Genomic DNA, 14,878 nt, shown 5'->3' on the forward strand with positions numbered 1-14,878 from the left:
CATGATATTTAAATACATAATTCTAAAAAAAAGTCTATACTACTATATCTTAATGTATAAGTTCAATTAATAAGTTAGACAGTATTGATTTCCTCTGCAAGATTTGTCATTCACACCATACCCTACTTCCCCTCCCCCCTTTCCACATCTCCATCTTTGAAACCTAGAGACAGAGAGAGAGAGAGAGAGAGAGAGATGTGTGTATGTGTGTGTGTATACACCTTATATATGTAAATATAAAAGCACTACAGAGGTTAATAGCCCTGACTCTAGAACAAGACTCTCTGGGTTCAAATCCCCTTCAGCCACTTCCTAACTGTATAAGGTTGGGCAGGTTACAGAATTTCTGCATCTCAATTTGCTCATATGTGAAAGGTGGATTCATTGCATTCGTTCAGCAAATATCCATTAAATATCTACTAGGTGCCAGACACTATTCTCGGTGCTTAAAATACATAAAACACATGAACACATCTGCCTTCATAGAGCTTATGATCTAGTGGAATAAATAACTATCTCAGGTTGAAAGTTTTTTTTTTTCCTGGCGACATCTCTCTTGGGGCTCCGTATCCGTCCGTTCCAATCCAGCAGTGCTCCCCAGGCCGGTTGTACAGATGTCACCTGGGATTTCCATTGTTGCCGTATGAGGAATTCCTTCTACCTCTCACTTCAGTAGGGCTTGCTGTTTCCCCGAAGCCCACGTGTTTCTCTTTCTTAGTTCCCTGTTTCCTTGGAGCACACCCTGTAGGAGTTTCCCGAGCAAAGGTGCCGTAAGTAAGGGTTCTTTTTGCATTTTTGGATTTTGAAAATGTCTATTTAACTGTTGCATTTGGTTGGGAGCTTGTCTGAATCCAAACCTGTAGACTAGAAATAAATTTTACTAAAAGTTTTTAACAGGTTGAAGTATTATCTTCTAGCTTCCAGTGTTCTTATTTTAAGGACCAATGTTACACTTATTTCTCATCCACTGTTTGTGCTTCATTTTCCTCAGTTCTTGACACTTTAACCTTTCTGTTAAATCCCTGTAATATTATGATGTTTAAAGTTCAACACTGGACCTACCATTATCCTCTTTATTCTCTACCAAGATGAAGGAATCAAGCCTTACAACTTTAACTACCACAGTGTTCAGGGGCGCCTGGCTGGCTCATTCAGAAGAGCATCTGCCTCTTGATCTCGGAGCTATGAGTTCGAGCCTCACACTGAGTGTGGAGAATACTTAAATTTTTTTTTAAATCTTAAAAAAACTAGGGGCACTTGGGTGGCTCAGTCGGTTAAGCATCCGACTTTGGCTCAGGTCAGGATCTCACGGTTCGTGGGTTCAATTCCCGCATCGGGCTCTGTGCTGACAGCTCAGAGCCTGGCACCTGCTTCAGATTCTGTGTCTCCTTCTCTCTCTCTGACCCTCCCCTGTTCACGCTGTCTCTACCTCTGTCTCAAGATAAATAAAACATTTTAAAAAATAAATCTTAAAAAAATAGCTACCACAGTTTTTAGCTCTAGCTCTAATATCCAGACTCCTATGTCTACCTCTTAGATATCTCATACATATCTGAGACATAACATGTCAAAAGAGAACGCTTGATTCAACATGCTGATTCCAACTATTTCTCCTTCAATCCTTCTCATCACAATATGTGACACTACTATCCATGCAGCAGCTCACACCAAAACCGTAAGCAGCATCCCTAATCCTTCTTATTTCCTCATCTCTAATAGCTATCAACTCTACCTTCAAAACATGTCTCAGACGCATCCACTTTACATTACATCGCCTCTGCCACCACCACCCCGGACTAGGTGTTTCGGACAGCACACCAAGAAAAAAAGCAGCAGTCTATATAGGTAGCGTAATTTTAAAATATATTCCTGGATTTTATTTGGGAGCTCGACCAGGAACCCATGATACACTGGCCTATCTGTAATTCCTTGTTAAAAATTTATGAGCACTGGGTGTTATATGGAAACCAACTTGACAATAAACTATTAAAAATACTATTTATTCATTCAATATCTATTTAAAATGTGACTTCTCAAAATACATTTTAAAGTATTGTTATTTTCTTAAAATCTTTAGGGGGACTCACTTTTCAAATTTAAATGTCTACTTTAGCATCATTGTAAGTAAGCAATAAAAATTGGCAAAAGATACAAAAAAAAAAAAGTTATCTGGCATTTGCTCCATGCATGTTTCTGCTTCTTGGATGAATTCTGTTGTTTATGTTTTGCTTGGAAGTCATCACTTTATTCCAAATTTCAAATATGCTGTTACCGCAGCACTGCATAAAATATTTGCTTTTACTTATTGTAATCTTGCCTACATCTGTGGCCACATAGGTCCTCTCGATTTCATGTTGTTACACTTTTACATTCTTTTTCCTTTTAGTCAGGGGAGTATTTTTATTAGACTTTACAAAGAAGTAAGTTTTGCATTTATTTTTGTTTGCAATTTTATTAATTTGAGATTTTATCTTCATAAATTTTATCTAATATATTTTTATAATTTTATATAGATTTTCTTAAGACAAAAACTAAATGCTTATTAATGTCTCTTTTTCAAGAATGATGACATTTTCCTCTGAGTTTAGCTTTCGATAGTTTGATAACGTTCCTTTGGATTTCCTCTTTGGCAAAGTTATGGGTTACTTATTTATTTATTTAAATTAAAGTTAGTTAACACACAGCATAGTCTTGGTTTCAGGAGTAGGGCCCAGAGATTCATCTCTTACCTATGACACCCACTGCTTATTCCAACAAGTGCCCTCCTTAATGCCCATCACCCCTTTATTTTTTTATTTTTTTTTAAAATATTTTTCTTTATTTCTAGGAGAGAGAGAGACAGCGTGAGCAGGGGAGGGTCAGAGAGAGAGGGAGTCACAGACTGAAACAGGCTCCAGGCCCTGAGCTGGCAGTCAGCACAGAGCCCGACGCGGGGCTTGAACCCACGAACCGCGAGATCATGACCTAAATGAAAGTCGGACGCTTAGCCAACTAAGCCACCCAGGCGCCCCAGCCCATCACCCCTTTAGCCCCATCGCCGCACCCACTTCCCCTTCAGCAACCCTCAGCTTGTTTTCTGTATTTCAGAGTATCTTATGGTTTGCCTCCCTCCCTGTTTTTATCTTCTTTTTCCTTCCCTTCCCCTATGTTCATCTGTTGTGTTTCTTAAATTCCAATTATGAGTGAAATCATATGATACTTGTCTTTCTCTGACTGACTTATTTTGCTTAGCACAATACACTCTAGTACCATCCATGTTGTTGCAAATGGCAAGATTTCATTCTTTTTGATTGCCAAGTAGTATTCCATTGAATATATCTACCACATCTTCTTTATCCATTTGTCAGTCAATGGACATTTGGATTATGTTTTTAAACTTATAGTTAAGATTCATGGTCAAATTTTATTAATGAGTTCTAATTTCATTAGATTATGACAGACTGTAGCCTGTAAAATTCTGTAGTTTTTTTTTGCCAAGGTGTGATTGCTTTGAAGAAAATGAACATTCCGTGTGTGTATGTGTGTGCGCGTGCGCACTCAGGTTTATTATTTATTATGCATTATTCACATTCCTCTATGTCTTTACTCATGGTTTGCTTATTAGATCTGTCCAAAAATGAAAGAGATGGTTTGAAATCGCCCCTTATAACTGTATTTTTCTTAAGTTCTCCATGTATTTCTAATAATTTTTGCTTCATGTATTTAACTTTGTGTATACACAAAATAGTGCCTCTATAGTGTCTTTGATCATTGTATGGTATCACTCCTAATTCTGTGTAGTGACTTTAAGCTTACATCCCACAGTATTTGTTGTTAATATTATCACTTCTGCCTCCCTTTGGTTTCCATTCGCCTGCTTTGTGGAGGGTTTTTTTGGCTGAAAATATAGGGATTCACTCACTGAAGTAACACTGATTATATTAAGATGCTGAGCAGCTCCAACGAGTGGTTTTATAGTCTGATTATATTAAGATGCTGAGGAGCTCCAACGAGTGGTTTTATAGTCTTTGTTTAATAAAATAAAAAATAAGTATTATTCACTTAATTGAGTCTATATAATAAAGAAAAGAACCAAGAGTACAAAACCACGAGGAATACCAATATTTAAGACATGTTTAGAAAAAACAGATCCTCCAGATGAACCATGAAGGGATTGTCAGAGGGGTAGGAAGAGAACCATGCAATATGTAATATAATAACTTTAATCAAGACCTTTGCCTACGAAAACTGGGATAGTATGTAACAAATTCTCTATATAAAGTATTGAAGGAAACAATTCTCATATTACAGAGTTTTTTAACAAATGGTTCCTATATCGAATGTAAAATAATTATTTTCTAGTTGATATTCTCATGAGTCCCTTCCTCTAACATGTATGTATTATCAGCTGTCCTTTTTAAGTAATAAAAACTTACTTGTTGACTGGGTTTTCTCCGATGTTAAGCTCTGTTTCATAAAACAAACAAATTTCACATTATTTTTGTATACTTTTTCTTAGAATGTATTTAACTATAAATATATAATATAAATCCAAAATATTAACTTGAAAATAGATGCTTACTTCCTGCAAGGGTAGCAGGCAAGCCGTCCAGACTGTTTGCAACGATGTTTCTACCTTGCTGTCTGACTCCAGTACATTTGCGGACTTGTGAATGTAATGCTGGTTATAATATACCATATAGGGAAAATAATCTGAAAATAAGAGACAGAATTAGATGAAGCCTAAAGCAAACTTATATCAATACAGTAATGATATATATGTACCTCCCATTACAAACTGATAGCACATAAAATTATGAGGTTAATAAGTATAAAGAAAGTTATGTTAAATTATTCATTAAATATATTTTAATTGAGCACTTGTTAGACACCATACTTGGTGTTGAAGATAAAATGAAGAAATAAGAGAAAACTCCCTGCCTTCATGCAGCCTACGTTCCTTTGGAGACATAAAATAACCACGATAAATGAAGTACATGTTAGTTTGTGATAAGTGCTAAGGGAAAAATACCAGAGAAAGAGGTATGATGTGTTGGTGGGGGAGGGGTGTTTAAATTTTAGATAGGAAACGTTCACTGAGAAGGGGACTTTTAAGTAAAGTATGTAAAAGTGAACCATGTGCATCCAGCAGAAAGAACAGCATGAACAAAGGCCCTCAAGAAGGAGTATATTTGAAGACTAATAAGGAGGCAAATGTGTCTGAAGTTAGAGTAATCAAAGGGGTCAGAAAGGCAATTGAGGGCGTTGTAAAGAATTGTAAGGACTTTGTATTTTACTCTGAGGCCACCATCTTTGAGATGGAGAAGCCACTGGATAGATTTGAACAGAGGAGAGACATGACCTGATTTGGGTTTTTTTTTTTTAATGTTTATTTATTTATTTAGAGAGAGGGTGAGTAGGGAAGGGGCAGAGAGAGAGGGAGCGAGAGAGAATCTGAAGCGGGTTCTGCACTGTCAGTGCAGAGCCCAACAACGGGCTCAATCCCATGAACCATGAGATCATGACCTGAGCGAAAATCAAAAGTCGGACGCCTAACCAACTGAGCCACCCAGGCGCCCCTATCTGACAGGCATTTTAATGGAATCACCCTGTCATGTAAAGAAGGGGGGACTGTAGAGGGCAAGGGAAGAAGCCGGGAGGCGGTCTGAAAGCCCATGCGGCATCCAGGTCAGAGGTGACGGTAGCTTGAACTAGGGTGGTAGCACTGGAAATAGTGAGAAGTGGTCAACATTTAGATATGTTTTGAAGGTTTGGGGTAGAGTATCAGAAGCTAAGTTTTAGACATATTAAGTTTTAGAACCCTACTAGATAATTCAAGTGAAATCACTAAACAGACACTTGGATATCAGTTCTGGAGTCCAAGAGAAATGGCTGCAGCTAGAGATACGAATTTGGGGGTCCTTATCATGTAAACAGTGTTTAAGGCCTTGAGCCTGGATAAGGTCATCTAGGAATGAGTAAGTATATGTAAAGAAGAGAAATGAAGAGAAATGAGTAAAAATAAAAGTCTAAATAGGAACCAAGAGTTGCAGAAGAAGAAAACCAATAGGCAAGCTTAAGAATGTATATCAAAGAAGTGGGAGTGATGAACTGAGGGGACCCAATAAGATGAAGACTGAGTAGTCGCCATCAGGTCCTGCAATGTGGAGGTGACTGGTGACTTTTAATAAGACTCATTTAGCGGTGTAGGAGCTAAAGGTAGTGCTTAATGTGGTTTATGAGGAAATAAGGGAAATGTTCACACACTTTCCTTAGGAACTCTATGAACAGGTGGACAAAATAATCAATGAAGATACAGAGGATCTGAAAAAACACAATTCCCAACCTTGGCCAAACTGACATAAACAGAATACAGCATCTAACACCAAGAGGATGCCATTCTCTAGTGCTCATAAAACTTCTACCGAAAAATATGACTATATGCTGGGCCATGAAGGAAGTATCAACAAATTCCAAAGGACTGAAATTATAGCAAAGGTTTTCTGACATAACGCAACCAAGCTACAATTCAGTATCAAGAAAGATCATTAGAAGGTCCCCAGATGTCCAACAGACATATGGAAACATGCTCAATGTCACTCATCCTCAGGGAAATACAAATCAAAGCCACTATGAGATACCACCTCACACCGGTCAGAATGGCTACAATTAACAACTCGGGAAACAACGGGTGTTGGGAGGGAGGGGCAAGATGGCGGAGAAGTAGGGAGCTCCGTGCATTGCACTCGCCTCATACCTCACACGGAAAAGATCTGAAGCCATAGGGAACCTTACAGAACCCAAGAGATTGGGAGAGAAAGGACGCAGAATCCACTGAGAGAGCCTTCTAACGTGAGTGCGAACTGGGGAAGATAAAATCGGGCGGGGATCGGAGACTCAAGGGACGGGGGCGATCCCCCTCTGCAGGGAGTGAGAGGGGAAAAAGAGAGAGTCCGAAACTACTCAAGATACGGCCCCTGCCGCTGGGAAACAGAAAAACCTCCGCTCGGGGCACAGAAGGACAGCGCGCGCCAGGTCCCCGCGCGCCATCTCATCCCGGAGCGGCTGCGCGCGAGGGCACCGCTCCCTTGTTGCTTTGTGCTCCCGGCGCGGCGGGATCCCTGGAGGGGCGTGCGCGGACCCCCGCTGCGAGCTGGCTGGAACTCTAGAGGGAAGGCGAAGGGCTTAAAACTGGGAGATTTGCCTGCGAGTTCGTGTTTCAGGTGACAATCCACAGAGGGACCTGGTTTCCCGCTCTCCAGCGGGCCCGGCACGCCCCCCAGGCAAACCCCCCCCATGCTCGCCAGCCCGACCTGGAGGAGAAGGGAGCGGCGATTCTGGCTGCACCCCCAGGGCTGGGCAAGAGGCTTGGAATCGCCCCGAGGGGATCGCCGGCGAGGTGGTGTCTACGGCAATTGCAGCGGGGCGCGCGGGCTGGGACTTGGAATCTAGGCCCGGCCTGGGCTAAAGAGTGCGACCCACGTTGGCTGCGCCCCCGGCACGGGGAGTTGACACGCCCAAAAAAGCGAGGTGCAGCGCTTGGTTCAAGAAGGGACTGGAGCACGTCACTCTCCTCCCCACACCCGCCGAGGCAGAGCTCCCGCCTGAGGCATTGGATCCCGCCGCGCCCATCCCTGCCTGAGAGCCGCCCTCCTCCTTTTTTTTTTCTTTTTTCTTTTTCTTTTTCTTTTTCTCTTTTTCCCGGAACACTGACCTGATTAACTCCCATCACCGGCTTGCTTAAACAGTCACATCTAGTCCATTCTGTAGATGTACATTCTACACCTACCGACCTTATCATCTCCTTCTCTCAGGAGTAATTAGACTATATAGTCTCTCTGGATAACACCGGCGTCCTTCTCTCACCTCTCCAACCATATTCCCCCCCTTAGCTCTTTGAAAAGAGCTTCTAATCCCTTCTGCCTGTTCATTCTATTTCCAATTGTGCCTCATCCCCGCCCTGTCTTCTCTCTCTTTCTCTATGCTCTTCAAGCAGCACTGCATACACACGGCTATTTAACTGTAGCTGGGAAATCCGGTTATATGCTTTAAACGGTTCTTTGTCCATTGGTTTTCTTCTTTTTTCCTTTTCTTTTCTTCTTATTGACTCTTTAGTGTATTTTTTACTCTCTATTATTCACTCTCCTTCCTCCGTCTTTTCTCTTAACTTTTTCGTTTTCCCTCTCGGTTTGCATGTTAGTTGAATTTGTCTGTGCGTTTGTGGGCTCCTGCTCCCTGTGTGTTTGTCTGTCTGTTTTCTTCTCCAGGGCTCCCTGAAGAAACAAGCCAGAGTACACAAGGTGGAGAGTCCCATTTATCACTACGAGTAGGAAAATAAAATAACCAAGGTCCCAACAAGACAGACCAAGAGATACCATTTAAAAAACACTCTCTGAAACGATAGGCCCTGGACAGTCAAAGAGTCTTCTTGGATACAGCAGTGCTCATAGGTGCAGAGAACATAACAGGTCTTTAAAACTAACAAGAGCCGGAAAGCTAACTAAAATGACAAAACAAAAGAGCTCTCCTTCAAAGAAACTCCAAGAAGAAATGACAGCTAATGAACTGCTCAAAACAGATATCAGCAGCATAACGGAACAAGATTTTAGAATAATAATAGTAAAATTAATAGCTAGAATTGAAAAAAACATAGGGGAAATCAAAGAAACTATGGCTACAGACAAAATGGAAAATAAAAATAGGCATGAAGAATTAAAAAATGCGATAAAAGAGATACAAAATAAATTAGAGGCCTCCAATGCACGGAATGAAGAGGCAGAAAGGAGAATAAGTGATTTAGAAGACACCATTATAGAAAAACAAGAAGCTGACCAAAAAAGAGACAAACTGATCCAGGAACAGGAAAGAAGAGTTCGAGAGCTCAGCGATACGGTCAAACGCAACAATATCCGTATCATAGGAATCCCAGAAGAGGAAGAGAGAGGGAAAGGTGCTGAAGGAGTCCTGGAACAAATTATAGCAGAGAACTTCCCCGACCTGGGGAAGGAAGTAAATGTGGAAGTACAAGAGGCTCAGAGGACTCCCCTCAGACGTAACCTGAATCGATCTTCTGCACGACATATCATAGTGAAAATGGCCAAATACAAGGACAAAGAGAGAATTTTGAAAGCAGCTAGGGAGAAAAGGGCCCTAACATACAAAGGGAAACCTATCAGAGTGGTGACAGACCTATCTACTGAAACTTGGCAGGCTAGAAAGGAATGGCAGGAAATCTTCAATGTGATGAACAGTAAAAATATGCAGCCAAGAATCCTCTATCCAGCAAGCCTGTCATTCAAAATAGAAGGAGAGATAAAAACCTTTCCAAATAAACAGAAATTGAAAGAATTTGTCACCACGAAGCCAGCCCTACAAGAAATCCTGAGGGGGATGCTCTGAAGGAAAGGTTGCAAGGAACAAAGATACCAGAGACACCACCACAAACATGAACCCTACAAAAGATACAAAGACTCTAAACCCACATATTTCAATAATAACACTGAATGTAAATGGGCTGAATGCTCCAATCAAAAGACATAGGGTAGCAGAATGGATTAAAAAACAAAATCCATCAATATGCTGTCTACAAGAAACTCATTTTAGACGGGAAGATACCTTCAGATTAAAAGTAAGGGGATGGAGAAATATATATCATGCTACAGGAAATCAAAAGAAAGCCGGAGTAGCGATACTTATATCAGACAAACTGGACTTTAAATTAAAGACAATCACAAGAGATGAAGAAGGGCACTACATAATAATTACAGGGTCCATCCATCAGGAAGAACTAACAATCATAAATGTCTACGCACCGAATATGGGAGCACCTAAATATCTAAAACAATTAATCACAAACAGAAACAAGCTTATAGATAAGAATGTGCTAATAGCAGGGGACTTTAATACTCCGCTTACAGCAATGGATAGGTCAACCAGACAGAAAATCACTAAAGAAATAATGGACTTGAAAGACACATTGGACCAGATGGATCTGACGGATATATTTAGAACTTTACATCCTGAGGCCAGGGAATTTACTTTCTTCTCAAGTGCGCATGGCACATTCTCCAAGATAGATCACATACTGGGACATAAAGCAGCCCTCAATAAATATAAAAGAATAGAGATCATACCATGCACACTGTCAGATCACAATGCTTTGAAACTTGAAATCAATTACAGGAAGAAGTCTGGAAAACCGCCAAAAACATGGAGGTTAAAGAACACCCTTCTAAAGAATGAATGGGCCAATCAGGCAATTAGAGAGGAAATTAAAAAATATATGGAAACAAATGAAAATGAAAACACAACAATTCAAAATCTATGGGATGCGGCCAAGGCAGTCCTAAGAGGAAAGTACATTGCTCTCCAGGCCTATTTCAAGAGATTAGAAAAAGCACAAGTCCAAAATCTAACAGCTCACCTAAAGGAGCTAGAGGCAGAGCAACAAGAACGCCCTAAACCCAGTAGAAGAAGAGAAATAGTAAAAATTAGAGCAGAAATAAACAACATAGAGACCAAAGAAACAATTGAACAGATCAATGAAACCAAGAGTTGGTTTTTTGAAAAAGTAAACAAAATTGACAAACCTCTAGCCAGGCTTATCAAAAAGAAAAGAGAGAGCACCCAAATAGACAAAATTATGAATGAAAATGGACTTATTACAACCAACCCCTCAGAAATACAAGCAATTATCAGGGAATACTATGAAAAATTATATGCCAACAAATTGGACAACTTAGAAGAAATGGACAAATTCCTAAACACACACTCACTACCAAAATTCACACGGGAAGAAATAGAAAACCTGAACAGACCCATAACGAGTGAAGAAATCGAATCAGTGATCAAAAATCTCCCAACAAATAAGAGCCCTGGACCTGATGGTTTCCCTGGGGAATTCTACCAGACATTTAAAACAGAATTAATCCCAATTCTTCTCAAGCTATTCCAAAAAATAGAAGTCGAAGGAAAACTCCCGGACTCATTTTATGAAGCCAGCATCACTCTGATTCCCAAGCCAGACAGAGATCCAGCAAAAAAAGAGAACTATAGGCCAATATCCTTGATGAATACGGATGCAAAAATTCTCAACAAGATCCTTGCAAATCGAATCCAGCAGCATATCAAAAGAATCATCCACCAAGATCAAGTGGGATTCATTCCTGGGTTACAGGGCTGGTTCAACATTCGCAAATCAATCAATGTGATCCATCATATCAATAAAAGAAAAGATAAAAACCATATGATCCTGTCAATAGATGCAGAAAAAGCATTTGACAAAATACAGCATCCCTTCTTAATAAAGACTCTCGAGAAAGTTGGGATAGAAGGAACCTACTTAAACATCATCAAAGCCATCTATGAGAAGCCTTCAGCTAACATCATCCTCAACGGGGAAAAACTGAGAGCTTTCCCCCTGAGATCAGGAACACGACAGGGATGTCCACTCTCACCACTGTTGTTTAACATAGTGCTGGAAGTCCTAGCATCAGCCATCAGACAACAAAAGGAAATCAAAGGCATCAGAATTGGCAAAGAGGAAGTCAAACTTTCACTCTTCGCAGATGACATGATACTCTACATAGAAAACCCGACAGACTCCACCAGAAGCCTACTAGAACTGATCCAAGAATTCAGCCAAGTTGCAGGGTACAAAATCAACGTACAGAAATCGGTTGCATTTTTATACACCAATAATGAAGCAACAGAAAGAGAAATCAAGAAACTGATCCCATTCACAATTGCACAAAAAACCATAAAATACCTCGGAATAAACCTAACCAAGGATACAAGAGATCTGTATGATGAAAACTATAGAAAACTTATGAAGGAAATTGAAGAAGACACAAAGAAATGGAAAAACATTCCATGCTCATGGATAGGAAGAATAAATATAGTTAAGATGTCATTACTACCTAAAGCACTCTACACATTCAATGCAATTCCAATCAAAATTGCACCAGCATACTTCTCAAAACTAGAACAAACTATCCAAAAATTTGTATGGAACCACAAAAGACCCCGAATAGCCAAAGTAATACTGAAAAATAAAACCAAAACGGGAGGTATCACCATCCCAGACTTCAGCCTCTACTACAAAGCTGTCATCCTCAAGACAGTATGGTATTGGCACAAAAACAGACACATAGACCAATGGAACAGAATTGAGAACTCAGAAGTGGACCCAAAAGTATACAGCCAACTGATCTTTGACAAAGCAGGAAAGAATATCCAATGGAAAAAAGACAGCCTTTTTAACAGATGGTGTTGGGAGAACTGGACAGCAACATGCAGAAGAATGAAACTAGATCATTTTCTCACACCATGCACAAAAATCAACTCAAAATGGATAAAGGACCTGAACGTGAGACAGGAAACTATCAACACCCTAGAGGAGAAAGCAGGAAACAACCTCCTTGACCTCCACCGCAGCAACTTCTTACTTGACACATCCCCAAAAGCAAGGGAATCAAGAGCAAAAATAAACTGTTGGGACCTCATCAAGATTAAAAGCTTCTGCACAGCCAAGGAAACAACCCAGAAAATTAATAGGCAACCAACGGAATGGGAAAAGATAGTTGCAAATGACATATCAGATAAAGGGTTAATATCCAGAATCTATAAGGAACTCACCAAACTACACGCCCGAAAAACAAACAACCCAGTGAAGAAATGGGCAGAAGACATGAACAGACACTTCTCCAAAGAGGACATCCAGATGGCCAACAGACACATGAAACGATGCTCAGCATCCCTCCTCATCAGGGAAATACAAATCAAAACCACACTGAGATACCACCTCACGCCAGTCAGAGTGGCTAAAATGAGCAAATCAGAGAACTCTAGATGCTGGCGAGGATGTGGAGAAACGGGCACCCTCCTACACTGTTGGTGGGAATGTAAACTGGTACAGCCCCTCTGGAAAACAGTGTGGAGGTTCCTCAGGAAACTAACAATAGAACTCCCTTATGACCCAGCAATAGCACTGCTAGGAATTTACCCAAGGGATACAGAAATGCTGAGGCATAGGAGCACATGTACCCCAATGTTCATAGCAGCACTCTCCACAATAGCTAAAACATGGAAAGAGCCTAAGTGTCCATCAACAGATGAATGGATCAAGAAGATGTGGTTTATCTATACCATGGAATACTACATGGCAATGAGAAAGAATGAAACCTGGCCATGTGTAGCAACCTGGATGGACCGTGAGGGTGTTATGCTGAGCGACATAAGTCAGGCAGAAAAGGACATATACCATATGTTTGCACGTATAGGAGGATTGGGAGGAACTTGACGGAGACCATGGGGGAGAAGAAGAGGGAAAAATAGTGGGGGAGAGGGAGAGAGGCAAACCATGAGAGACTCTTGAATGCCGAGTCAAACCGAGGACTCATGGGCGTGGGGGGGGGTGAGGAGGGAGATGGGCATGGAGGGGGGCACTTGTGGGGATGAGCACCGGGTGTTATATGGAAACCAACTTGACAATAAACTATTTGTAAAAAGAAAAAAAAAGAAAAACAACAACAACAGGTGTTAGTGAGGATGTGGAGAAAGGGGAACCTTCCTGCACTGTTCATTGGAATGCAAACTAGGGCAGCCACTCTGGAAAGCACTATGAGGTTCCTCAAACAATCACAAGTAGAACTGCCCTACCATCCAGTAATCGCACCACTGGATATTTTCCCAAAAATTCAAAAACACTAATGCCAAGGATACATGTACGCATACATTCACAGCAGCATTATCTACAACAGCCACGTTATGGAAGCAGTCCAAGTGTCCAGTGATAGATAAATGGATAAGGAAGGTGTTTATATATACAATGGAATGTTATGTGACCATAGAAAAGGAATGAAGCCTTGCCATTTGTAATGACATGGATGGAGCTAGTGAGTATAACGCTAAGCGAAAAAAGTCAGTCAGAGAAAGACAAATGCCATACGATTTCAACATATGAGGAATTTGAGAAACAAAATAATCAAAGGAAAAGGAGAGACAAACTAAGAAATAGACTCTTAACTCTAGAGAACAGACTGAGTGATGGTCACCAGAGGGCAGGTGGGTGGGGAGAATAGGTGAAATAGGTGCTGGGGATTAAGGAGAGCACTTGTGATGAGCACCGGGTGTTGTATGGAAGTGGAGAATCACAGTGTTGCACACTTGGAAGTAATATAACACTGCATGTTACCTATACATAAAATTTTAAAATGCACTTCTAAGTAACACACGGGTCAAGCCCTGTTCTAAGCACAGTTTGTCAAATACTATCATCTTTAACCGTCTTGTCACGTCTGTCATAGACACTAATGACTCCCGTAGGGATTCAGCAAAGTAGTCATTCTTTGGGGAAAAAAAGAAAAGGTGCCTCTTTTTGCTATCATATAGTTTTGTTCAAAGGACTTACTATATTCCTCATAGTTTTGGTCAAACTTACCCATTCAAAAGGCAGAAGGTTTGTCCATTGAGAATATATGTACAAAAGAAAAGTAAAAACATTTAAAATAGATACAGTTTAAGCCTCCAAGTTAAATTAAGCACAAACTTTAATTCAAACACATATAAACCCTATGATAATATAGCTCATTATTACTGGATTTGTGACCAGAGGATTAAATAACATCATTGAAACAGAATCACCCATTAAAAAACAGAATATGGCTGATTATATAACCGTCAGGGGCTAGTAAATTTGTAGCAATGAGCTGTCCAAGAAAAAGAAAAGGCCTGTTGTATAGTGTTTATCCATTTCTGTTGTGCAAATACTTCCATCGTGGCCCTTTTCAAGATACCGATGTCACATCAACCAGCTTGCAACATTCCTGAAAACTCAGCACACTACTGAAGCGTGAGGCAAACTAACCTTAAGAGATTACACGGGACCTCCATGTTATGC

At 40.5% G+C, this 14,878-nt stretch overlaps 1 protein-coding gene across 5 annotated transcripts in view; it reads right to left on the reverse strand.

The window, feature by feature from the left end:
* LOC120224448 (phosphatidylinositol-binding clathrin assembly protein-like) overlaps window positions 1-14,878 on the reverse strand; it is a 55,224-nt gene that overhangs the window by 13,290 nt on the left and 27,056 nt on the right. For 4 of the 5 annotated variants that reach the window (XR_005526569.1, XM_039222679.1, XM_039222678.1 and 1 more), the window contains exons 13-14: window positions 4,562-4,660; window positions 4,416-4,446 (exon numbers count right to left, since the gene is read on the reverse strand). Coding sequence is in view for 4 of the 5 variants with exons in the window: in XM_039222679.1 (XP_039078610.1) it covers window positions 4,416-4,446; window positions 4,562-4,660 (130 nt within the window). In the remaining variant the exon portion in view is untranslated. Of the gene's footprint in view, window positions 1-684; window positions 743-4,415; window positions 4,447-4,561; window positions 4,661-14,878 lie in introns of those variants that run through there. The other variant, XM_039222680.1, reaches the window with a different exon arrangement.

This window comes from Hyaena hyaena, unplaced genomic scaffold, assembly GCF_003009895.1.
Source record: "Hyaena hyaena isolate Hyena2069 unplaced genomic scaffold, ASM300989v1 scaffold_1178, whole genome shotgun sequence".
Lineage (NCBI taxonomy): Eukaryota > Metazoa > Chordata > Mammalia > Carnivora > Hyaenidae > Hyaena > Hyaena hyaena.